Here is a 27,102-nt window from a genome sequence, read left to right as displayed (position 1 = left end):
GAGATAGATAGATTCTTGATTAACAACAGAAATATTATTGGGGGTAGGCGGGAGGTTTCAATCAGATCAGCCGTGATCTTATTGAATGGTGGAGCAGGCTTGAAGGGCCAAGTGGCCTACTGCTGCTCTAGTTCATGGGCAGGATCTTACCCTTGGCGGGAGCAGGTGGGGACGGTCAGGAAGCCGACCACCACCCATGATCGGCTCCGCACAGTGATTTCACGTGGTGGGCCAATTAAGGCCCACCCTGCGTGGATCGTGAGCACCTCTGTCACATGAGGTGGGCCATGTTTTCAATTCCAAAATAAAGTTTTTATTCAATGTTTATTTGCTTTAGGAAACCTCATCCCGCTCATGGATGAGGTTCCCTAAAAAATGTAAAGGTCACTTGGCCTTTTTGCCCACCTGCCAACTGTAAGGTTGGACAGTCAGCGTAGATTTGAATTTAATTTGATGTTAATGGCCTTAAGAGGCCTTTGAATCATCGGCAGGCACGCAGCTGACTCCGGTGCCTGCCCGCCGAACGAAATATCACACGAGTGCGTGATGATGCTGGGACACATGACCAATGTCATCGCAAGTCATTTTACTCTCGGACATGTTATGCGTGCACCCGCACGCTGAGCGTAATATTCTGCCCCATATGTTCATGTGAATTAATTTAATTTGCCACACACTCACCAACCAGCAGATGGCACAATGCTTTAATTGTAATAAATTAAACTCCAACGAAAACATATACAGTTTAAAAGTTCCTTTGATGCAAAAAAGAAATTGGTGCTTCTATTGTTTGACAATCTTTCTAATTATCAAAAACTTTCAAGTACGCATTACGCTCTTGCGCAGCTGTTTCTGATGTAAACTGTTTATTTTACAGGCTAATTTTCTTCTGCCAAATGTTCCCTCCCACTCATAAAAGATTTCACTCTTTCCTGCTGTTTGGTTCCACAAGGCCAGTCACCCTCCAGTACATTACCCAAAAGACCACTATTTGTGTGTAAACTGAGTCAGTGAGTGTTAGCAGGTTATTTAATTGTGGGGCACATGGAGAGTTTTTTTTTAATCAGTATCAGACAAATTGACTTAAGAAATCTTCCCTCAGCTCAAATTCAAATTGCCAGTGTAATTAAACTACACAGACCACAGGTACTTTTAAATTATTTTTCATTATCTACGAGGAAGGTTAAAGTTAATAGAATCCCAAAACATTGTTTTAGAATCTTGACATCAATGTATGAATCACTTTCAGTTTGAACTGTTTTACCAGACAGCTTAGTCCTGCAGATACAGTCATGGCCGAGACAGCTCTGACTGCAGTATGAGTTTGCACCTGCAAAGCAATTAAACAATATGGCTTGCTCTATCCACGCACATGGCATTTATTAAAGGGGCACAGTTTCAATATAAAATGTTGGCTGAAGGCCTTTAGTTGCAGAACACTGCAACATGATGCAATTTTGGCAAACTGATTGAATGCAAGGTTAGCTCACTCCTCCATATCTTCTCCATTTCCTTCTACTTCTGATACATTATCTCCAGCCACCAAAGCCTAAGCCATGGTTTGCTCAACCTTTGGTTTTATTTTGGTAAAGTTCTTCAAAGTGGTGTTTCTGCCTCAATTCTTCACAATCGTCAAATCCTTCAAATGATGCAGTCCATATCCCTGCCCAGTTATATTGCCTTACCACCTCCCTCTCTGCTTTTAAAAATCTTCTCTAAACCTTAGCAGTGCCTTGGGTATCCCATCTGTTCTTCCATTTTACCCCCCTGCCTGGTGTCAATTAGTTTCTCCTCCTAACATTCAGCACTTCAAAGCATCTACCTGCATGCCAACAGTGCTGTATAAATGGAAGTTGCTGTGCTGTATGTTAAAGTAACACACAGCTGAACTCCATCCCTGGAATCAACAGTCTCTCTCTCTCTCTCTCTCAAATAGAATAAAGCTCTGGACTTAAGACCCAAAAGGCTGACTCTATGCTCATTTCCAAGGCTGATGGTCATGAGGTATATGTCAATTATTTCACCAGAACGATCAAAGGGAAACATCAGTTTACTTGAAGAAGTAATTTTCAGGAAGGGTAGGACCAGTATGAAATGGAGCAGAAGTAACATTGCTGCCTCTGTGGAGATAAAGTGCTTGAGAAACCGAATGGTCATGTTGGAAAGCAAACAACCCCCCTGACATCAAGATATTTGTTGTAACACAAAAGGATTAATAATCACTGCTAAGCGCAGTACCTAAACCGTGACATGAAACATGTCATTCTCCATAGTGGGAAAGCACCGTTCATTAGCATTGATCTGATTCCAACATCAAAATCTCAGATGAAGAACGAGTTAAACGAGACCGCACCTGAGGTAAGTCGACATCCTACACATGAGAGAATACATGTAGGGAGAGATGGTAGCATAGTGGTATTGTCACTGAACTAGTATTCCAGAGACCCAGGACAATCCTCTGGGGACCTGGGTTCAAATCCCATAGCCAATGGTGAAATTTGAATCCAACAAAAAATCTGGAATTAAAAGTCTGATGAGCATGAAATGATTTGTCATTAAAAATCCATCTGCTTCACTAATATCCTTCAGGGAAGGGAATATGCTGGCATGCATTCACTGACCAAAATATTGCATAAGGACACTCACCCAACATCACTGAGCATCGTTTTACACTTGGTTGGGTCAGGCACCCGCTGAGCTAAAAGTTTTCCCCCAAGTTTTAACAGCACGTGCAAAACGTTCTTACTGAATCTTATTGTTTATTCCCAAAAGCTTCACAGTTGCGTGGGGGAGGGGCGCAGTGGGTTGGTTTTTGGCTCATGGAGGGAATTAATACTGAGCTGGTTCGGCATGTAAAAGTACAAGTTGTTTTTCAGTGGATGGGGCATTAGAATGGGCCTAAAGCAGCTGTAAGTGGAGGGAGGGGGAAAGTTTCAGCTCAGCAGATGGCATCGATTTAATCTTAATGGAGGAAAGGGCTGGGATGGATTTCCACTGTTGATGGGGGAATCGGAATTTGTCTTTGATAATGGACAGAACATCTTTGTCCTCGATAATGGACAGAACATCTTTGTCCTCAATGGGGAAGTTTGTTCTCACTGGGTGTCCAGGTGACAGGACCATTTCCTTGTCAGTAAAGCAAGTATTAAAAGGTCCTCGCTCTTTAATACATGCAGTGCAATTTTCGACCGATAGGTCAGGAACCCATTGGCAGTTTCAGCCGGCTTTGTCAAGGCTTTTTAACTGAACCATGGCATCAGGATCCTGCTCCCATGTTCCCTGGTCAGCCAGAGAGGCCGGACGGATGACATACCAATTCTGTCGAAGAAAGGGTTTCTAATTAAAGGTACCATGACATGGATTGAAATGGCTCAAGTGGACATAGATGTTTGAATCTGCAGCAACCACAGGAATGGAGAGGAGACATGGGAAGGCTGCTCCTCCATTCTAGAGGTCCTGTTGTGGGATCTGAGGGGCTGCAGTGGGGTGATCTTCACAAGGATGGGAGGGAAACCTCTCCAACTGGGCAGAGGCGGATGGAAGTAGTCGAGGAAGTTGTTCCCTCCAACCTGGAGACAGGACACCAAGAGGATCCAGGACCTCGGGAGGGTAGTTGAGTGATACAACACTTTCAAGCACCATGCTCCAAACCCTGACTTTCACAACATTTTCCTGCACAGCACTCCTCAAGATAGCACATCTCACAGTTGCATGCATTCCTCTCTCTCCAGGCACTTCATATTCCCATCTAAATAGCCAATTACACTCACTTACCTTCATCTTATTGCCCTTTCGTAGCCATGCCTTAGAGTCACCCATCACAAATGTTGCCCTTTTGTCCTCTCCACACACTTCCATCTAACAGTCATAGCTCTCTGCCTTCTATTCTTGCAGGAGAAGAGAACAACAGGGAGAGGAAGGAACTGGGGGATGGCCATTCAATAACAGTCACCTTGACAGCCACTGGCAATGTGTGCCCACCTGGCTCACTGGGAAGGAGGTCTTGATCTAAGAGAATGCAGATGCCAGTCATGACCTGCTGTGAAAACCTGAGTTTCCTGAGGCACAGCTCACATATCAAGAGAGTTGATCCTTTTTCCACAAACCCTGTGTTAAGGGTCTTGCCTCCTTCAAGTTGGAGCTCTGTGTCCATCTCCTCTTACCTGTGGAGTGACATGTGGCCGAGGAGAAGGCAGCTAATTCTGCTGGTGTTTGTGTTTCTGCCCCCTTGATCTTCATCAGAGGTGGAAGGTGGAGCTGTATAATATGCTCTCGTGCTGCTGTGAAGGCTAACAGCTGGGAAGTGAAGCTGAAGGTGAGTGGCGTGCCAGACACGCAGGTGAAGTGACTTCCAAGAAGTTGGCAATCACCTGTCAAGTAGTGAAAGCATTGAGAAGGAGTACTGTGAAAAGCAACCTCTCACCTGGCCACGTCTGGAGCTCTTTAGTTTTACTGATTAAAGGCTTCCTAGCCTGTCAGTATCACTGAAGAAGCACGCCTCCCTAAGCACTCACCTCAGTGACCCTGGTGAGTTGCTGACAACTTCTTTTAGAGCCAGAATCCTTGGTTAAATCTAAACATATTTACCTATTTGAACAACGCGACAGGCAGCGGCACAAGGGTTCCCCCATTCTTGTCTTCAAACCCACCCTGGTGAAACTCGGAAGAGGGTGGGAAGATGTCAGGATTCAGACCCGACATCACTTTTAGGGCACTTAACATTCCTGGTGCACCAAAACCCACCTCCCCTTGTCGGTCAAGGTTCCTCCCGTTATGTGAGCTGTTTTTGAATAGCATGCTGGTTCTTTCTGCCCACCTTCAAGATTCTGAAAGTTTTCTCAGCAATTGTTTAGACCATGTAACTATGTTTTGACATTCACTGGGCATTCAATGGCCTCATTTGAATTTTGGAAGTTCTGCTTCACTAGAATGCAATATCTAATGTACCTGTTCCCCTAAGTCGTGCTCATCTTGGATGCCTGATTCTGCAATTTTCTGGAAAGGAATACCCGTGTGTTACAAAAACTGAGCAAGGGATATTTATGTAGATTTCGGTATTGGCCCATTGCAACCAGTTTGTAACTAAATGTTATATTTATAGGACAACATTCGCCCCCTGTCGGCAGGGGGACGCGGGGCGGGGGGGGGGGGGGGGGAGTGCGGGAGTGGGCGCACTTCCGATCGGAGGCGTGCCATTTTACGTGGGCGGGCCAATTAAGGACCGCCCAGCATGACGTGCGCCAGGAAGTGCTATGCCCTCCCCCTGTGCAGGCGGGGATTCACTCAGCCGGAAGTGCGCAAAGTGCTGCCTCATGGAGGTTGGCACCAATTTGAAACTTTCAATAAAGAATAGAAAAGAATTTCCCTGCCGTGTCCCCTCATGTGACACTGTCACATGAGCTGGGACATTTCCATAGCTTTTACTGTAAAATTTTCTGCATTTTTTAAATCACTCATGAAAGCTCATCCCGCCTGTGGATGAGGTTTCATATTTTTTCACAAGTCCGGCTGGGCTCCCGGCCTGACCGCCAACCTTAAGGTTGGACGGGCAGGTCTATTAATGAGTTCAATTGGTTTTTTAATGGCCTTACTAAGCTGCTAACAGGTCGGCGGGCACACAGCTGACTAGGATGCACACCCGCCGAACTGACAATCTAAATGACCCGGGGTTACATCGGGACGCACGCCCAACATCACACCCCATCACTTTACACGTCAGCGAGCAAGCCCCGTCCCCACTCGCCAACCGGAAGATGCTGGTCATCATTGCAGTAACTTGGTAATCCTAAAACCACACAGTTTTTAATGTACAATAGAGAATTTAATATACACCTGATTGAAAAGCAAAATTTGGCCAAGCCAGATGCCCCTTTTTTTATGACTTAAGATATTTTGAAATTACTTAGCCTAGACTTTCAGATCTGCCAACCCATTGATGCTACGGTTAAAATAACAATGAAAAGAAAAGGCTGTTTTGTCTCCAGTGGATCCTACGGTATCACAAAAATCAATGCAAAATCAGGTTGCCATTTTGCTTCAGCATTTTGGTGAAGATATCCCTTTACATTTTAATTAATAGGATATACATGTTAACCTGGAGGTATTTCCAGAAGTAAGGAAGATACATAAACCAGCATGCACTAGGCTGTTCTTGGCATGAAGTGGGTCTAGTTAGCCTGATATTGAGAAATGGATGCATTGTTGGGAAACTGCAAATAATTGACATAGAACAGATGACCTAAAGCACAAAAGGGCCGTGCCTGGTTCCAAAAATCTGTCAAACAAAACTGCATGGACTTTGTAGAGGTTTTGTCTGTCCCTTTCAAATTTCAGGCACTGCATGACACCAAGAATGTCTAATTAGCTCTCTTTAAGAAAGAAATAGGCTCCTCTCAGATACTTGGGTGTTCAGAATAGAAATTGTAGAAAGTTAGGTTCTGGTAAGTGAAGTTAGACCCTCCAGCACTCACGCCTCACATCCCCACCAGCCCCCGTCCACCGATCCCCCATGACCCCTTATACCCTTATGCTTCCTCAATATCAACTCATGTCCGGTCACTCATTTCCCATGTCCCCTCAATGCCAACTCCTGCCCCTACCCACCCCCAATCCTTCCATACACTCCACGCTAATTCAATGATGAATCATCCGCTGCCTACATTTCCATCATAGCTCCCATGCCAACTCAATGCCAAGTCATGTCCTGCATCCATCTCCAAGCCCCTCATAACCCTCATGTTAACTCAATACCAACCCGTGCTCCTCACCCAACCTTCATGCCCTCTCATAGCCCCAATGTCAACTCAATGCCAACTCATACTCCCTCACCCATTCCCCACCCCCTCATAGCTCCAATGCCAACTCATGCCCCCACTCAACCCATGCCCCTTCATAGCCCTATGCCAATGCAATGCCAATTGATGCCACTCCACCCTATGCCCCCCTCATAGCCTTATGCCAATTCAACACCAACTCATTACCCCATCCAGACATTCCCAATGCCCCCTCATACTTTACATGCCAACTCATGCCCCCATCACCTACATATACCCTCATTGCCCCCATGTCAATGCAATGCCAGCTCATGCTCCCTATGGCCCCCTCATACCCACATGCCACCTCCATAGCCACTCACCCAGTATCCATCATGGGCAGACCTCAGGAGCCACATGCAGATGAAAAAAATAAACTTTTAACAATTTAATACAGCTCTCACTTATATACACTTGATGATGAAAAAAATTACAAGAACGAAATCCATTCAAAGCTACTAAATCTCAAGTGGTTAATCGCTCCTGAAAAAAAATAAACTTCTATTTAGGCCCCACATTATAGTCAGCTAATCCTTTAAAAGCCTCTGTAAACTGTCAATCAAACTGTGAACACAGAAGCCTCTGCTGAGATAATTGTAGCTTTAGAAACTCAGCCAAGGATTCATAATAACATAATAATAGCACTTGGGCAAATGTCAACAAAGAGTTCCATTGAAGCTGAATGAACAGATGCTAATGTTTATTTCTAATCTATAGCAGATGGCCTATCAATCAATGCAGTCCAGCAGAGGGTTTCTTTTAATTCTGCCAGCTGCAGCCTATTTTTCCCTAATTTTAAAGTGCATGGAATTTAAAAAACTTCAGATCATTATACTTAAATAGACCATATCCACCCTTCAAGCGTGTTTATGTCTACTCCATCAATTAGTGATTCCTACACTGCGGGTTAAGGCCAGCTAAATGAGGTCAGTTTGAACTCAGCATTAAGTTCAAATGGTCCTGCTGAGTATGGGTTTCCCTCCTGTATGATTCACAGCCTGCCGCCTTCCCCGTGCCAGCAAAAATTGGATATGTCACAAAGGGAGTGGAACTTCTGTATCCAGGTCCAAGATTTCTTTAACCTTTCCTCATGCTGTATCTCCACAGCTACTATTGGCTTTTCTTTGCATACTTTCCAACGATCAAATCTTTTTTTCCTGATGGTTCATATTTCTGATAGACAGCCAGAGAATCAAGCTTACACCATCCAACATATTGCTTGCAAAAAGGGCATATTCCATTGCCAGGGAATTAGATAGACTCTGGGCTATAAAACAATTGGAAGGAACCATGATTCTAATATAGACACCACAATAAAATCAAGAGACATGGCACACATATAAGAAATCTAAAAACCCTTTAAAAGCATTACTTGCTTCTTCTATAAAGCTACTTAGGGAATTGTCACAAAGCATTAGTGAGCTGTAACAAAATGACCTTTGTAGGACTGAAACAAACAAATAGTTCCTCTGCATGTTCCTGGCACCTTGCTTTTGTTGAAGAAGAAACATGTTTTGTTTTTATTTTCATTTAAATGATAGATTTATCCAAAACCACAAAATTCAATTTGGAACAAAATTTGGATTTTCTGATGAACAAACCATAGCCCAAAAGGTGTTTATTTTGGATTTGGAATGTGTTTAACCCATACAACATTCAAAAATAAAAGTCCATAACAGTATCTAGGCTACTTCAGGACAAATATAATTTCTCACCACTTGGTGCTTGATCCGATAAAACTGGCAGAGGCTGAATTGTAGAAATTACTTTCATAGATCCTTGATAATGCACAGCATTCTTTTACTGACATTAAAATAATTCCTTCCCCTGAAGCTCTGCAGGTGATTCATCAATAGACATTAAGTCCTAGCATCAGCAGTGACAATCAAACATAAAATTCCCGTTCTCTCCAAATATCACCATTTCAGTGGTTCCTTAGTGAACAGCAGGATTGACTTCTTACAGATACTGCTGTTCTGTAATTTTAGAGAAAAGCAATATTGAAATTTTCAACTGCTATTCCATATCAATAAAAACTTTCCCCTTCCTATCTCAACCAGCTCCTGTAAATTAGATAATAAGTATTTTAATACAATATTGTAGTCTGACTGGGACAGCCATCAGATCATTATTTTTCTATTTAGCACCCAACCGAGTGGAAATTTGACTGAATCCCATTCAAGCTTTTAGGAAGGAGGAGGAGAAAACAGGGGCCTTTCTACGTATCTCTTAGCAACCCTTCTATTGGTTTAACTAAGTATGAATGGTGGAATTAAACATTTGTGGCCTTTATGGAACTGTTCTCCAGTAGTTTTCCAAAGGACATATTTGATTCTTGGTGAACAAGTGGAGAGGAATCTAAACTCTCTCAGTCTAATGAGGAGAAAGGGGTCATATCATTTCATGGGAATTTACAGCTGGGCCTGTGTCTATGTTAGCTCATGATCTTGGATTTAATTGGATAATACTATGTCCTTCACCCCCACCCACTGAACCGCTCAAAGAGTCAGCCTTGCAACTTCCATTCAGCTCTGGTTTATCTTCAGTTCATCAATACTTATTTATTTTCACTATTAATCAATGGTCTTTGTTTTTCAAATTGGGTGCTGCCATTGTGATTGTTCTGTGTTAAAACCGGATTCTAATCTCAGTATGTAGTGCTGTTACCTTCGAGTTAACAGTTTGTGGATTCAAGCCCTACTCACGAACTTGAGCACATAAACCAGGCTGACACTTCAGTGTAGTACTACACTTTCAGATGAGATGTTAAAGCAAGACCATACCTGCCTATTTTGATGGCTCAGGTGTAAGTTAATGATCGCTCAGCACTATGTGAAGAGTAGTAGCTTGTTTTCCCAATCTCCTAGACTGTACCTCAAAATGACGCATTGTATGTGAAGTGCATTGGCTGTCTCTGAGATGATATGCTACATCAATACACGTTTTTTTTGTGTACTGAATTTGTAATATTTTGACATGACTAACATTATTTTCATCTCAACGGATAGAATCTATTCGATGGTTTCAAACATACAGAAAATGTTTGTCAGAACAGTTCATTCATACAATAACACAGCTTCACAAACTCAGCATGGTGAAACATTTTAATGATTTAACTGATAAATCTTTTATTCGGAATATATTTGCACAAGAATAAAGTAACACAACATTTCTAAGATTATAAACTTTGTTTTTTTTAACAGTATTGTACAAATTTATACAAAATTTCTTTCAGGCTTGTCAAGTTCCACAAAACGTTCAGAAAGCACAAGAAAAAGGGAGAGGGTCTCAGCCTGCAGAGAGCAGTGAGAACCTTCTGCAAAAACACACATTGAACCATCTGCGACCATAAATAAAAAAATCCATTAAAGCAGGATCTGGACACTCTGTACTATGGTCAACAACAGCACAATTCCCTTCATTCAAATTGTAAAACAGCTTTGCAACTTGCAACCCAGTAAGGCTACAGGGCTAGATGATTTTGAAAAAAAAGCTATATAAACCTCATACAACACACAAACGGCAGCAATGCTCTTCACCAATTCATCTACCAGTAACATTGCAGCTCAATTATAACTAAAGCTTCATTGAAAATATATTAAAATCAATCTGTCTACTAACTAACAAGATTGTGGATGCAACAATTCTGTTATTTTGTCCCCCCAAATAGTCTTAAATCATGACTTTTGAATAAATAATCAGTAAAATGATCACTGTTGATTTATTTTCCTATTCACAGTTCCATCTTTGTAGCCTTAATAAAACACATGCTTTATTTTTTTAGGCTTTATGGGATATTAGTTCATTCAGTGTTCATTGTGTGATTAGGAAGTACAAACAAACAGGATGTCTGTTCAGGTTCTACAGCCAAATCAGTTAAATTCAAATCCCTAGAATTCATGCTGTAGCAGAGTGCTCAGTTCAGGCATTACCCGGACTGCGCAATATAGTTCTGGTTGACAAGGTGCAAGGGGCTCATCCAGTCCCTTGAGGTAATGCAGACTTTGCCAACCAGGTTGATTCCCATTCTAAAGGCTAAGAAGAATAACTGCTCAAACTTATATTTTTCAGCTTTGAACAAAGAAAACACAGGAGAACATTATGGTACTTTATGTACTTAGCAGGGCAGATATAAATCTTTTACAATATTTTATGATGTGCTAAATGTGCCTTTTGCTTATGTATTTTTACAACACAAGAGTTAGGAATTCTTCCCATCCATTGGAGGGAGGCTCATGTTGAGGCCAATATTCAAAAAGGGCAACAATTCATACTGAAAAGTCATTGGCCAATTTCCTTGACTTTAGTTACAGGCAAATTTCTAGAAGGGAATATTAGAGATACGCTGCATGACCAGCTGAACAGAGAAGTTGTTGTTAGATACTGTCAACATTCCAACTCACTAACCTGGTTGAATTTTCTGAGCAAGACACTTGGTTGGTGGATATTGACATTTTATATTTGGCTTTCAAAAAGCTTGACAAGGTGCCACACAACAGACTGCCCTGTAAGATAGAGTTTTGTGGGATAGGAGGCAAGGTATTGGGTTAGACAGGGAAATGGTTGCTATTTCATGGGCAGAGGGCTACTACCAATTATAGTGCTTCTGTAAGGAAACCAATTACTATTGGAGTCCCACAGGATCTGCTAGGACTGCTGCTTATATTTAACTTTTGCCTGAAGGTTAGTGGGAGAACTGTTCACGTGTTCATTATTGGCAAAAAGATTTGTGCGACTGGTAGAACCTTGGCTAAAAAAGAAATGCCTACAATCAGACCTGAACATGAAGAGATGGGCACACATCTGGAAGATGACACCAATGGATAGTGCTACGTAATGGATGTGTATGCCATGCAGGGTCCTGAACTAAAGTTTGTTGAACAGGTAAGAGACATGGGTGTCATAGTACAAGTCTCTAAAAAGTTCACGACTGATGCTGAGATTGTAATTAAAGGAAAAATGTAATTTTCAAAACATGTCACTAGGATAATCCAGTATAAAACAAACACATTATAGTGTGATTGCACAAAATCTTGATTTGGCCTCATCCAGAATACTGTGTCCAGTTTCAGACCCTTCATTTAGTGCATGAGATGACATTGCTGGTAAAATTTCAAAAAGCTACTAGCTTGATACCTCGCTTCTAAGTCCTTACGTAGCATGATCGGGTTTAGAGAGCTAGCACTTCTTACAAAATAAAAGCATAGGACTTCATGGATATTTAATTCAGATATTTAAAATGATGAAGGAGTTGGCTGTGTCCACATGGATACTCTATATGCATTCGATAGTTAGGGAGAACCCGGAGACATGCATAAGTTACACAAGCACAGGGCTGGATTGGATGTTAGAAGCTTCTTCATTAACAGAGGTCATCAACCTTTGAAACAGATTGCTGACCCATGCATTGACTGAATTTACTGCACGTGTTCAAAATTGACCTGGATGCATTCTGACTGTAGCTGATATCGCTACATAAAAAGGCTAGGTGGGATGTTGACAATGTTCCTCATGAACACTGTGGTCTCTTGCAGCTCAGTTACCTATCTTCTTTCCCCCCTTAAATTGGTCTAGCTTTTTTTAAAAACCTGTTGTTTTTCCCAGGTGAACACTTGGCTTTAGGGTGGGTCGGAACTTTGAGGATCGTGATGCTCAGCTGCAATGTGACTGTATCGGACAGCCTCAATATACCAGCTGGTATTTCCTGTTAGTTTTTCTGTAAGTTCCTAGATATGCTAGGGCAGCAGGTCAAGGTTCAGGGTTCTGATATTTAGGAGATGACAGGAAATATTTCTTTACCAAGATGGCAATCAGCAGTTAAAACAGATCAACCTGAAAGGCCACTTCATATTTGTGGGGGTCAAATTAAAAGTTTAAGGAGATACTTAGTTGCCCTGATTAAAGCAAACATGAAAAATGAATTGGCAATCTGGGGGAGAAACATTTTCTCTTAAAGGATTATTGTTAAACATTGCACATCATACTAGAAAAACTGAAGGAGCATTGATCCTTTAATGAGTTTTTAACAGAATGAGGGGACTACCTAAAAATTGTTAACGTATTGCACTTTGGACATAGCCCTAGGACAGATTTGTGTGCAGTTGCAATTAAAATCAATTCTGAAAATAAACTTTCAGAGAAAACTTATTTAAAAGTCAAAAAGCACTCGATATTACCTGAAGTGTGCAGAGAGTATAAACAGACAAGAAAGTTCTGACAACAGGTTGCAGTAAACATGAGGAACATGGCACCCTGAAGGGTTTCCATTGTGGGAAAATCAATCATAATATTAATTCTTGTTGTTTCCAGTGCAATCTACGCAATGAAATTTGACATATAAGTGGAAAACGTTCCAGTATAACTGAAAGTGTTAAAATTTACATGGCACTCTGTGAGAAATGTGGATTCAAATGGAAAGACAAAAGAAAAATATTAGAAGCTAAATAGAAAATCAGTAAGAGCAAAACCAAACATTCTTACTATTAGCAGAGAGGAAGGGACAGAACTCCTACAGCATCTAAAACATTAGTAACCTATTTGCGCTTTCAAATGAGGGCAAACAGAATCAAACTCTGAAATTCTTAATCCAGTGCAAATATGAGAATAAAATCTTAGCAGTGGAGTTATACATTGGTGCTTCAATTATCCAATCTACAGAAGGAAGTTTTTGTGAAAAAATGCAATGCTCCAAATTATTAGATACATTAAAGTCAAATATGAGATACATAAACCTGATTTGGTAAGATTAGTTAATCAATCTGGTTGACCAATCTGGCTGGTGGTGAAGGCAGAAATCCTCAACTCATTTAAAAGGTACCTGGATTTGCACCTGACGTGCTGTAACCTGCAAGGCTACAAACCAGGTGCTGGAAGGTGGGATTAGAATGGGTGGCTAGTTTTTTATTTTTTATTTGTCAGCCGGCGCAGCCACAATGGGCTCTTTCTGTGCTGTAACTTATCTATGGTTCCATCTGCAGACTAATTGGCAGTTTTAACTGTTTCCTGTTCAAGAGTCCGACTTAACTTGGAAGAAACAGTCATCACCCATACAGCTAAATTGGCAGACCTTAAAGAGGCACAGAGGCAAACAATTACTACAGAAGAGTGCAGTGTTCAGATGAAAGGCTGAGATTTGTATGTTGCACAGAGAACTGGAGTTAAAAAAAAACCCATGCCAAAATTCATCAGATCAAGTTATCTACCATAAGTAAGTTTTAAAAAGAAAACTTTATGATGAGCTGAATGGATTAAAAGGACAAGAGTAAGCATAAAGAAGCAGTACTCAAAGTAGGCAAGACTCGATGATAAACAGCTTGACCATGTTTATTCTTATCAGAGACATGACTGGGTTCAAACCACCTTGGTTCATTTTCATATTACCTCAGGAGCACCAGAATTTAAAAAAATATTTATAATGTTTGCCATTGGCAGCGGGGTTGCCTCAAGGAGGTTGTCTTACATCATCTTAGCTTTGCACCAGTTGCAACTTAATCGAAGTTAAACTCTGTGTAGTTAGCCTAATAGCCTGCCTTTAAGCTTCCAAGTTTGAAAAGAATCGATTGTCCCGCAAGCTGTTTACTAACATTGGAATTGTTACTGGTACTCTGAGGCCAACAAGAAGTGTAGCATATATTGTTTAATTATGTACTGTGTTTCGTTTTGCCTTGATGAGAGAGTAGTATGTGAAGACAGTGGGCTGAATCTGATCAGCCACATAGAGGCAGCTTTGAAGGCATGAGGGCAAGGAATTTTTGAAAGCTCCATCTCTGAGTAATCTTACTGGAGGTGGGGTCAGACTGGCAATGGGTGGTAACAAATTAATGGCAATTAAGTGCCCACTTTGGGGAAGATTGGTGACACCAACAGGATCTTTCGGACAGCAGACAGCCCCCCTTCCCCACTGAAGTCGAAGCCCAGCAGATGGCTGGAGGTAGACTCCTGGCGGCAGGCAGAGGGCCAGTCAGGTCTCCTTTAACTACCCAATTCCCACTCCTGAGCTAGGTGTGCCAAACAGCCACAGCTGTTGCTGCAGGTCAATATGTGGAGGGGGTTCCCCTCCCAAATGGGGGTCTGTGAATAGTGGTCAAACTTATTTTAACTATTGTCTGAGGGTATCTCCACCTTGATGTGCTTTCCAGATTTATTTTTAATTCATTCATGGGATGTGGGCATCTCTGACTAGGCTGCATACATTCAGTGCCCACCTCTCATGGTGGGGCTGATAACTGTCCACAACTTCAGGCACTCCCGTTGGCCTTCCCACCTGTGGAAACCACCCATCATTCCTGATTGGACAGGACTCCTGGAGGCACCATGTTAACTGGCCGCCTCCAGGAAGATCACACATGGACGCCTTCTGGGTTGGGACCTGCATATCGTCCTAACACCACAGAATCTTTTATCTTGGTAAGATTTTTCAGCCAGAGGGTAATGGGAGTCTGGAACTCATTGCCTGAAAGGGGTTGAGTCAGAAACTCTTCTAACATTTAAGAAGTATTTAGATGTTCACTTGCTTTGCCATAGCCTCCAGGCCAAGCGCTGGTAAATGGGATTATTGTAGTCAGATCTTCATTGACCGGCGTGGACACGATGGGTCAATTGGCCTCCTTCTGCCCTCTAAACGTCTATGAATCTATACTACTCAGTGAAATTCAAAGCTGTTCCTAATCACTGTGCTAAAAATTCTACAGGGGTTGATATGGTTCCTCCAACAGGACAGCAGATTAAGGCATTATGAAATAGATCTACAACTTTGATGACTAATGGGAAAATGAAGACTTTCAAAATGAAAAATGTATATTCTCAGTACTATTCTGTGAATAAGAAAATAACTATTTCACTGAATTTGAACCATTTACAACCAATAAGAATCATTGCATCCAACTAATTTAAGTACTTCACATCTGTATTGTGTGACCCTTTTGTCTTCACAGATTGACTATCCAATATCTGAATTGATCTGTACATTCATTCTGGTTGGAGTTCAGACAATTACATGAATCATGATAGCCATTACAATGTCTCTGAAGCAGCATCTTTAGCACATATTGATTCAGATTCTTAACATCAGGCTCTTGGCTGGATTCAATTACTTTTGCAGAATCACAGCTATCTAAAAAAAAAGACTTGTAGACCACATATCTATGAACCCATTGTTTCAAACCCATTTCAAACAAGTAATATGACAAAAGCAAAAAAATCAAACTCCTTATATCTTTCTGCAAATATATCTAAATACAATCTAATATTTCCTTATAATAAATCAGGCCAACATCAGTCAACAAGCGATAGGATTCCACCCAGTTGACAAATTGTGTATGACAGAGGGAAAGAAACAGCCTGGATTTATAATTTCTACTCCTTTTTAAAACTTAGCAGAATGTACCAATTATATTTCCTATAAGAGATGAGTAAAACCTAACTCTAAAGTAGATCAATTCCTTTAGAAAATCCATGCTTCTTTAGGTTGGCAATGAACAATATTACTTGTTTACTTTATCTTTTGTTAATTTTCATTTGGCAATAAACATGTGCATACGGATTAATGAGCTGAGGCTGTCCATACTGGATGGTGGCAAAATACTTCCTGCAAAAACGTACTCAGGTCAATCCTTCAACCTTATGAACATAGGTCTCCCAGAACCTTAAAACCAAATTGGCTCAGTGTTCAGGACAATATCATATTTACAGTAACACAATGCAAGTTATTGAATGGAAAAAGCACAGAAATCTGAATTTTTCTCCACAGGTTTTAACATTTTGGGTGAAGTTTCCTCATATTTACATACAAACCAACCTTAAAATGATATGGTAATGTGGAAAAATTCCAAAATAACAAGATAAATCTGCATTATTTTTGAATTCTTGAAATATTCATGACATCATCACAGAAGTGTGACACCACTATTAACAAACAGGATGAAAGTTAATTAATGAACACTATTTTCTATTCAAAATGATTACTCTTAAAGGTCATAGATAGATGCTGTGAGGTTAATGCTACAACATAGCTTCTCCTATGTGCTCTCTGCTTATAGCTCATCCCCAAACTCTATTGACAGCAAGTTGACTGGAATACGTAGGCAGTTAACCATGCTATGACAGCATTTAAATCAGAATATGCTAACCATGATCTTACATTAGTATCAATCATTTCAGCAGGGTGTACTTGCATTAAACATTTATAAAAAGAGTACACACTGAGGGAGAGCAAGTGGAGGCAAGGCATAACTCCACTGGGGCAGAAGAAAATGGGGGGTAAGTTAACCCGTGTATTCCTGCTCATGGCGGTTACAAAGTGGTATCACCAGGGCAAACGGGCTATCTGCAGTTTCAGTTACAAAGAGACTAAAAAGAGGAGAAACAAAGAATAAAGTGAGGATCATTTTTAATATTTGTTCTTGCAGTTCCTGATATACTGGTAGCTTGCTGGTGAATTCTGCATCTGTCAGTGAAAGCATCAACTAGATATGTGAACTGAGGATAATACTGCCTGGACAGACATGAGCTATGCTTGCTAATCTATAAGTGGTATGGCCTTTGGGATGCCTCGGTCAGGTTACAAGTAGAATAGTATCTGCAGTCCACTGGTGAATCTGCAGTGTTTTATTTACTGTCAAACACTGGTAGCGTCTTCTCCATGTGTTTCAATTTATGATAAGTTCTTGAATGTGGACTCATTCTCAAAAAGGATAGAGGGATTCTGAGACAATGCATTGATCACATGCCATTGTATCACTTTGGCAAACCCCAAATCATGTGTGTAATTTTGCATGAAATATCTCTAGGTCGCAAGCACTGGGCACTGCATATTTAATAGTGCAATGGACAATTTTCCTGACCCTGGCCCATTTCTAAAAAAAATTAAGATGAATGAAATTGCCTGCTAATCTGACACTGCATCAATGAAAGCTAACAATTGAAATCCTGCTGACAAAATGGTCACTGATACAAAAGCTGCAAAATCCACTGAATTTGGTACCATGACTGATGGACTTTCAATTGAAACTCTTACCCAAAAACTCTTATCAGTCAGCCTTACAACAAAACTATCTTCATCTTAACCAAAACATTTTAAATACTGTTTCCATATACATTAACATCTGATTACTTACATATTTTGAAATACTGAACTGATCATGCAAACTCATTATGGTGTACTCCATTTTTGAATGCAAATAGGTGGCTGAGGCAACCAAAATGCTGCAATGATCTGCTGCCATCTTGATTTTTTTTTACTGGTGCAATTTAAATTCTTTAGTCATTTTAATTTTTTTCCCGAAAAATTTCCCCTCTCTTTAGCCCCAGATGGCTAATATTGACAGAGCATGGATTCTAATTTAGTTTAAATACTTTGGAATTACATCCAGTTATGACCAAGACCAGAGGATGATTCTCTTAAAAATGAAACAAAAGACTTATGCACGATCAATAAATGTTGTGCACTAAGGCAGGCTGAAACGTGCATATAAAGTGAACATTGTTGCGTATTACCTCAAAGTACTATTCAACTTAAATGCACCCTTTTTTTGTTCTGTTGACATATAATGCCTTAAGTTGCCTAGGATCACATCACATTTTTAGTAAATTAAATTCCTACTTAGCTGTGATATGAAATCTCAAATTGCATGCCTTTAATCAATTATTACACTCATATTATATAATTTTTCCTATAGAATCAATTGCCTACCAAACATTAGCTTTTCTGTTTGGTATTGAATTCAAATTTACTTTGCTGCATTTCAAATACTTTGGGAATTTTTCTGTAATTCAGTGAAATGACTGGTGCAGGTCCTATTTCTCATATATTACAGAAATTGCACAGCAGTGGATTGTGCTATGGTAGTGACGGAAGCTCTTGGCTCAATCCCATCCGCTTAAAATATAAAATCTAAATCTTGAAATGCTATTTGAGTAAAATTCTCATCTTTTCAGCCTGCTCACTGCATTTTGAGAGAGGTATGTTTGACAATATTTAGCTGTTATAAGTGAAACAGTTATATTACATCATATTATCTAAACTTCACATCAACAACATTTGGCTCACTCAGTCGCTCTTGCACATCAACTATACTCCTACAGTAAACTAAAAGAGAAAATAGTAGCAGCATCTTCATGCAAAAAAAGCATCAGTGTCCAAAACTCAATCGCCACAATGACAGCTTTTTCATTCACAAGCCTTAGCACTATTTCTTGTGTGGGATACAACAATCATTATGCATTTGCTTCAGCAAACATGAAGGGCATCAGGCATAGAGTTATGGCTTAATGAGGGGGAAGGAGAGGGGAACAGGCATCCTTTGGTAACAGAATAGCTAATAATAATATAATAGCATAAGCCACAGAAAAATCAGTGGACTTTGGTGTATCAAAACCTTAAAAAGGTTGCAATTACTGGTTGGTATCCAACATGGTAATGTTTAAGCTTTCTGGTCTTACACCAATAGGACAGCTGGTTGTGCCTGTATGATACTAGCTCCTTACAAGTAGTGTTAAAATTAGCTACAGTCAGCCAATGTAAGCCATGAACAAAGAATACCCTTTATCTTGATTCAAGTAAGCTAAACAAAATATGAACCTGATGATAAGCAAATCTAGGACTTTTTTTTAATGAATTGTTCCTTTGTATAAATGCATTAGCGTTTCCATAGGTTGCCTGGCAGGTTTCAGTACTGACAATCCAATTTGCTACCATTGTATGACTTAATTTTTTCTTAAACCTTGTCAATGGAGCACCTTGACCATTCTTCATATGGAGAGTCAACAATGAATCTTTCACACAGTGATACACCAGGATATGGACATGGTCAGTCTTCTACTGCCTGGGGACAAAAGTTTCCCTAGTTTAATCCAGGGCTACAGTGTGGTGAGTCCAGAAAGCGGAGATGGATGTCCGTTCTCTGCAGTCATGATGGATAAGGTCTGGCACTACTTAGCAGCCAGAGCAGAACAAGCTGAATCCCTATCATTGACCATAAAGATGGACTCAGACGAGAGCCACTGCCACACTCAGAATCATCCTCCTGTTGTCAAGGGAGAAAAAAACAAAGTTAGTCACCATGTTGCATTCTGTAAAAGGAATGCCAGTGACCTCTTAAGCTCAGGCAGCATTTAATCACATTTCTTGGACATTGACACTGCATGTGCAGGTTTTTATCAGTACGTGATTTTAGAACACTTGAGAGTCCCACTCTGGAATTAGTGACATCCAACATTTCTGTGAATTATTGCCAATATTATGCACTTTGGAACTTTCCATTGCATGAATATATTATACTCTCCCTCCACTCCTGAATTTCTCCTCAAACTTCTTGGAATCATAGTTCCAAATTTGAACAAATAAGTTCAAATCCTAGATTCCTAATAGCTTTATCGGATCTGATCCAAACGTCAGGGATCAGCCAACTCGAGGTGCCAGAAATGAAAGAAGTGTTTGAATATACTGGTTTCCAAGATTGCTTACAGGATCCATTTCAAAATCCATTCATTGCTTGTTAGATGTTTTGTAACATCCCAAGAAGTTAAAGGTCCAGAATAAAAGCAAGTTTTTTGTCACTATATTTTATGTATTTTGCAAAGGCTGTGAAAAGAACGGCTAGTTTTGTTTAATCCAAGAAGTATATAGCTTAAACTTGAGAAGACAGAAATGCCATTAACATACAACATTAAAGTCTAATTTTCTTTGAACTTTTTCCCTTTCAACCATGTACCAGGAAATTCAAAATTTGTCCTCTCTACAGGGCATCTCACCACCACCACAAGGCAAGTCTGCTTCATTACTACAACTTTTTTGGGAATGCAACATCTGGAACTTCCCGCCTCTGTGACGTGGAGCCAACCAGGTGAAGCATACAAAATAAGGAAGACCAGTTAGCTCAAGGTCTTTGTGCTAGAAGAAGCTCATCATGTTGCCAATGTTCAATATTGAGACAGCCCTTCAAAGCCAAATCCACTTCTTTCCCACAGTGGGAAAAGTACATATTGTATCTGAGAAATTACTCAAACTATTTTGCCTTGCAAGTAATAATATGAACAAAGGTGAGCCACTCCCTATAAGACTCAAAGCCGTGCTCCAGAAATTCTCAGTGCATTTGCTACATTTATAGACACTGATAGCAAAAAAGATATAGAAGACTTAAAAACAGCAGTCTTGGTCCCCATTTTAACAATATTAAAGATATTCTGAAAGAGAGCAAATTATTATTTTGAGTGATACACAGAATTGGACAAATTCCCATTTCTGAACATTTTTCTGCTTACCTTTCTACCTCTCAACAGCAACTTCCTTTGAATTGATGTTCAGAATTACACACATTACTCCAGCTGGGGTTTGACCCATGCATTAAATCACAATCTTATATACCTTCTATATTTGAAGACATCCTGAAACTAGCCCTTGGCCCTGATTTCATAATACAGATAAGATGAAGAACTATGAATGTTGGAAATCTGAAATCTTAAAGAAAAGGAAATGCTTGGAATACAAAGAAGGGTGTCATGTTAGAAAATAAAACGCTTCTTTTGATTTCTTCTCCTCTTCCAAAGCAACTCAGTAACTGGCGCCTATGTGCAGATGTCACCTTAAAATGATATTGGTATGCTGGCAGCCCTTTTGGTACAGGCAATGCTGGATGTGTAATTGTGGATAAGATTCTGATCAGGGTGGTCGTCTGGAGGAAATTTCAAGAGGAATTCACCTGAAACTTGTTGGATTAGTGAGTCTAATTGGAAAGAAGCCTAGTTTGTTACAGAGTGTTGGTTTGGGGCAGGCACAGAGCGATTTTTCCCAAATTTGATGACTCTAGAGGCTCGTGCATTCTATGAATACTCTGGCAAAACCCATAAGGTTGTAGGGGAGGAGAAGAGCAAAAGCAGCTGCAGGGATCAGTGCAGCCAGTATAGGGACAAAACTACACACAAGGAGCCCAGTACAAAATTCAGTGACCAAGCAATGTCTGAAGAGTCTCTGTTTCAGCTGCGGGGCTGTAACTCCCTGAGCCACTTGCTGTAGCAAGATAGCGAGTCAACAACTAGAGGTGGACATGCCTTGCATGCACATGAAGAGAATTATGAATCCACATTTTTTTATCTCAGCATCCTTTCAGGTTGCACCAAGTGACAGGGTGTACAACCTGCTTGCCATGCCCTAAAACAGGTCACGATGCCCACTTTTGCAGGGCCAACACATTCAAACAGACAAACAGGGTCCAGCAGGAATGGGTGGACAGTTCTGCAACCACAACAAACTTTCCAAAGCTTAGGCAGTAACAGACTGCTTTGTGTCCATTAGGTAACCATGAGTTGATAGCACACCTCATCTGAAAAATATTATTTTTCCCCAATGTGCAGCTAGTAAATAACCATGTCAGGTGCACAATGCATAAATCTTGGCTGGTTTCCTAGAAACTGCCCTGATGTTTCCATATTATGTTGTTGATTCTGCAAGGTTCCATCAGCGGTATCCAACACGTGGGTTGCTGTTGGGGCATTTAGGATACTCTCTTGCCAGCTGGCTGATGACATGCTCATTTGTTCATTGAAGTAGGATATAAGCAGACCGTCGTGGTACAAGTGCCATCACAGAGCAGACTAGTCGGGAATGTGAAAAAAAGCATTTCAGATAGCTGGACAGGTCTACAGGATCCCTCTGTTACAGCTCATGTTGCCTGCATGCTGCATTCTGAATACCTTAGCCTTGCAGTGAACTTGAGTGTGAGAACTTGAGACTGAAGAGCAAGAAGGCTTGTCAAACAGGAGCTTAATGATGATGGCAAACTAGCAGAACAATATCAAAAGCTCTTTGTGACCAACTCATCACACCAATGCTTCACAAGTATCCCCCCCTCTCCAACTCCACATTAACATTACTGCCAAGCATCAGGATTAGACCTGCAGTTCTTCCAATTTGCAAAATTCCCTAACCAGAGAACAACTAAATGCTGACTAATCTCATGCTCTGTTCACTTAACAATTAGACTTTGTGGTTTTAAATTTTAAACAAAGGATAGTGGATATAATTCTCACCAAATTCTCATCAAACTTCACACAAGGAGCGCAGTACAAAATTCAGCCTGGCAGGAAATGGATGGCATCAGACTGACCATCTGATTTTACTGTCCATGGAAGCTTATCTGGGAAGCTGATGAAATGTTGTTTTATAAAGGACAGGAGTGTTCTGCACTGTGTATTACTCTGTTGGCAATGAGACCCTTCAGGACCACAACATTTAATTAATAAGTAAACAGAGCCTTAGATCAATCAGAATTGAATGTTTGGTCATGGAACTTATAAAGAGAACAGATGGTTGAGGCTACATAGCCAAAAACAGTAGAATACAGGTCATAGGAAATTATGATCAAACAGTGTAGTGCATTGGTTAGGCCATTATATGAATACTACATTTAGCTCTTGCTGCATGAAACAAGGGTGACATTCAAGTAAAAGGTGAATTTAGAACTGATATCAGGAAGGTCTTCACTCAAAGAAAGTAGGGAAGTCTTCCTACAGAATCAGAATCACAGAATCACACAGTGCAGAAGAGGTCCTTTGGCCCATCAAGTCTGCACCAACATGTGAGGAACGCCTGACCTACCTACCTAATCCCATTTACCAGCACTTGGCCCATCGCCTTGAATGTTATGACATGCCAAGTGCTCATTTAAAGGTATTTTTTAAAGGATGTGAGGCAACCCGCCTCCACCACCCTCCCAGGCATTCCAGACCGTCACCACAGTCCGGGTAAAAAAGTTTTTCCTCATTTCCCCCTTAAACCTCCTGCCCCTCACCTTGAACTTATGCCCCCTTGTAACTGACCCTTCAACTAAGAGGAACAGCTGCTCCCTATCCACCTTGTCCATGCCCCTCATAATCTTGTACACCTCGATCAGGTCACCCCTCAGTCTTCTCTGCTCCAACGAAAATAACCCAAGTCTATCCAACCTCTCTTCATAACTTAAATGTTTCATCCCAGGCAATATCCTGGTGAATCTCCTCTGCACCCCCTCCGGTGCAATCGCATCCTTCCTATAATGTGGCGACCAGAACTGCACACAGTACTCCAGCTGTGGCCTCACCAAGGTTCTATACACCTCCAACATGACTTCCCTACTTTTGTAATCTATGCCTCCACTGATAAAGGCAAGTGTCCCATATGCCTTTTTTACCACCCCACTAACATGCCTTTCTGCCTTCAGAGATCTATGGACACACACGCCAAGGTCCCTTTGTTCCTCAGAACTTCCTAGTGTCATGCCGTTCATTGAATACTTCCTTGACAACTGTACAGGGAACTAGTGAGACCACAACTGGGGTACTCTGCACAGTTTTGGTCTTGTTACTTAAGGAGGGATTCACTTGCATTGGAAGCAATTCAGAGAAGGTGCACTAGACTAATTCCTGGGATGAAGGGGTTATCTTATGAGGAAAGATTGAGCAGATTGGGCTTATACCCATTAGCATTTAGAAGAATGACAGGTGATATTATTGAAGCATATGAGATCCTGAGGGGGCTTGACAGGGTAGATGCTGAGAGGATGTTTTCTCTCGTGAGGGAATCTAGAACTAGGGTTTAAAAATATGGGGTCCGATTTTAAGACTCAGTTGAAGAGGAAGTTCTTCTCGCAGAGGGTTGGTCTTTCTTGGAATTCTCTTTCCCAGAGAGCATTGAAGGCAGGATCATTGAATAGATTCTGAGTCAGACAGAGTTTTGATCTACAAGGGAGTCAGAGTTTTTGGGGGGTTTTGGGGGGTGGGTGCAGGCAGGAAAGTGGAGTTAAGGCCGCAATCAAATCAACCATGATCTTTTCGAATGGTGGAGCAAACTTGAAGGGCCAAATGGTCTACGCCTGCTCCTGTTTCTTATGATCTTATAAAGAATGATTCACAGTTGAGAATACAGTAGTGAAGCTGAAAACCCTGGAATCATTTTAGAGACAACTAGATGCATCAATCTGGATGGATGATTGAAAATGAGCTAAATGGCATTCCTCATTTGTAAGATGGAAACTATCTCTCTATATGAATAGTAGTCACACAGGATTGTGCTTCACCCCCCAGTTAAATAAAATGTGATAAAATGCTGCCTAATCTTAAATAAATTAATTCATTCTATTTGTTCTAACATTGCCCAACAGTGCAAAACAGCGTGCTCAATAAGACAGAGATTGCTATAAACAAAATGAAATAACTTTAAAAATAAAAATGTAATACTGGAAATTCAAATCAATGCTACAGATTTACTGTATCAGCTCTTAACAATTCTGAATTAAATTCATATGAACAATTATGACTGTTTTGCTTTTATCTAGGCAACGAAGGGCTAAAAGTTGCAATGCACCCACTTCTGGCATATACCAGAAGCAGATACCACAAAATTGCACAATTTTGTGATATGCACATGCATCATAATTCTAACCCCCAAGGTAACTTTACGGTTTGGGTATGCATGAAACAAATTAGACCCTTTTTGGATTTTGCTTTTCCATATCCAGAAGGCCCCAGTTATATAACAAGGATATAATGAAGATTTCTTTTTTATTCTAATTGGAAAAATAATTACTCAATCAATCACTTGATGAGCTTGGTTCATCAGTATAGACTCAGAACAGAATCACAGGTCCTGTTAGTATTTGGACCAGAGCTGTGAGGAACCCTTAAGCCCACTTGTCTACCACACTCGTCCAACAATGGGGAACTACATTTACGTTAACACCTACATTATATCAAACTTGTAAACTTAAAACAAAAACACCTACAGGTATTTTATCTTCATAAAATCTCAGAAGTTCTCATCTCAAAAGTTCCATTAAAAATTTACATTGTCTCAATATATTTTATATTTTAGGGAATTGAAGTGTAATATCTGTGGTACAAAGTTGTTTTTTAAGTCAAGCTATTTTTAAAGTAATTTCCCTTTACTGAAATATAATTAATGTGGCTCTTCATATGCTATATTCATATTTAATTTTTATCTTCAAAGCTGACAATCTATCAAGCATATTTTTGATTATGAAAATAAATTCAAGTGCATTATTAAATAACATATACGTGATGTGTAATCTCTTACTCATGTTCTAGAATGAGCTCGAAATTAACATATCTAAAAAAAGAATCTACTTCAAAAAGGAAAGACAAACTTAGTTATGAAGTCTTGCTTTGCAATTATAAAACTATAATAAGTTCGCTCTGGACCACAATCATTTGTAGGGTGTTAATTTCATGTTACTATCACACCTAAGAAGGAAACTAAAGAACAAAATCCATTGAAAGTAACTGACCCTCCGCACCACATCAAAACTTGCAGTAAAATGAAGAGACGAGCTGACGCCACGGCAGAGGCACGACTCGTTGTGCATATAGGCTCATCCTATTAACAACGGGCAAAGTAGCAAGAAGAAAAAAGGAAGGGAACACAAAAAAAAGAGACAAACAAGATGAGTTCATGCATTTTGCTGGCTGCTGGCAGAATTAATGTGAGCGTCCACCTAGAGCAGAAAGGTCACAGTGTAAATCACAAAACAGAAAATACCCCACTATTAACAAATTAAAAACACACACAATAACACATCAATCAGCAAAGACATCAAGCTTGTGAGCAACAGTGCTACTGTACTTTCACGCAAAGGACTTGTGGGGGCCCCACATGACAGTTTTGGCATCATGAGAGATCACGAATAGCTAGATTTTCAGCTAGCTGCAGGTATGATATGTCTAACCATCTTAAATATATAATATGGAATGTTTCTTATGTGACCGCATCCCCAAACAGTTATGATGGAAATTATATGGGCAGCATGAGGCTACATTGGATAAGTGCACTATATCCTTTATTAAATGTAGCAATCTGACTCAGTACATATTGGAAAGTCTTAACAAATGAACTCAATCAAGCAATTCTTAATTAATCAATGAAAGCCACCGCACAAGTGTTGTCTAATGTATAAAAGTCAGAAATTTATAAAAATCACTGGACTTGGAAAATTAATTATTACTAAAGTCACTATGTTTGTTATTCCTCATACCACCTTTAGAATTAAAAGAAAATTGTTTTTGAAGGAGGCTTCAGGATGATCTGATTGAAATTTCCAAGACTATGAAATACCAAAGTTGATCCAGACAAACTATTCATTTTAATGAAAAATTCCATGATAGAAGCCATCAGGTCAGGAAGGAGAATAATGATGGATTGTTATCACTGGTTGGTGTGGCATTAATGAGGGGTAACAAAGTTAAGATAATTAGAAATAGAATTAAAGGGAAGATTAGAAAAAAGATTATTTACGTGAAGGATGGC

General features: G+C 40.2%; 1 protein-coding gene across 1 annotated transcript in view; it reads right to left on the bottom strand.

The window, feature by feature from the left end:
* Positions 1–9,902: 9,902 nt before the first annotated feature.
* LOC121285595 (voltage-dependent calcium channel subunit alpha-2/delta-1) overlaps positions 9,903–27,102 on the bottom strand; it is a 711,948-nt gene continuing 694,748 nt past the window's right edge. Inside the window, exons 38-39 of the mRNA XM_041202183.1 lie at positions 26,087–26,175; positions 9,903–19,834 (exon numbers count right to left, since the gene is read on the bottom strand). Coding sequence (XP_041058117.1) covers positions 19,798–19,834; positions 26,087–26,175 — 126 coding nt within the window. The 3' untranslated portion in view covers positions 9,903–19,797. The remainder of the gene's footprint in view (positions 19,835–26,086; positions 26,176–27,102) is intronic.

This window comes from Carcharodon carcharias, chromosome 13, assembly GCF_017639515.1.
Source record: "Carcharodon carcharias isolate sCarCar2 chromosome 13, sCarCar2.pri, whole genome shotgun sequence".
In the NCBI taxonomy this organism is placed as follows: domain Eukaryota; kingdom Metazoa; phylum Chordata; class Chondrichthyes; order Lamniformes; family Lamnidae; genus Carcharodon; species Carcharodon carcharias.
The sequence above is the reverse complement of the archived record's forward strand: the minus strand, read 5'-3'. Positions and strand labels throughout refer to the sequence as shown.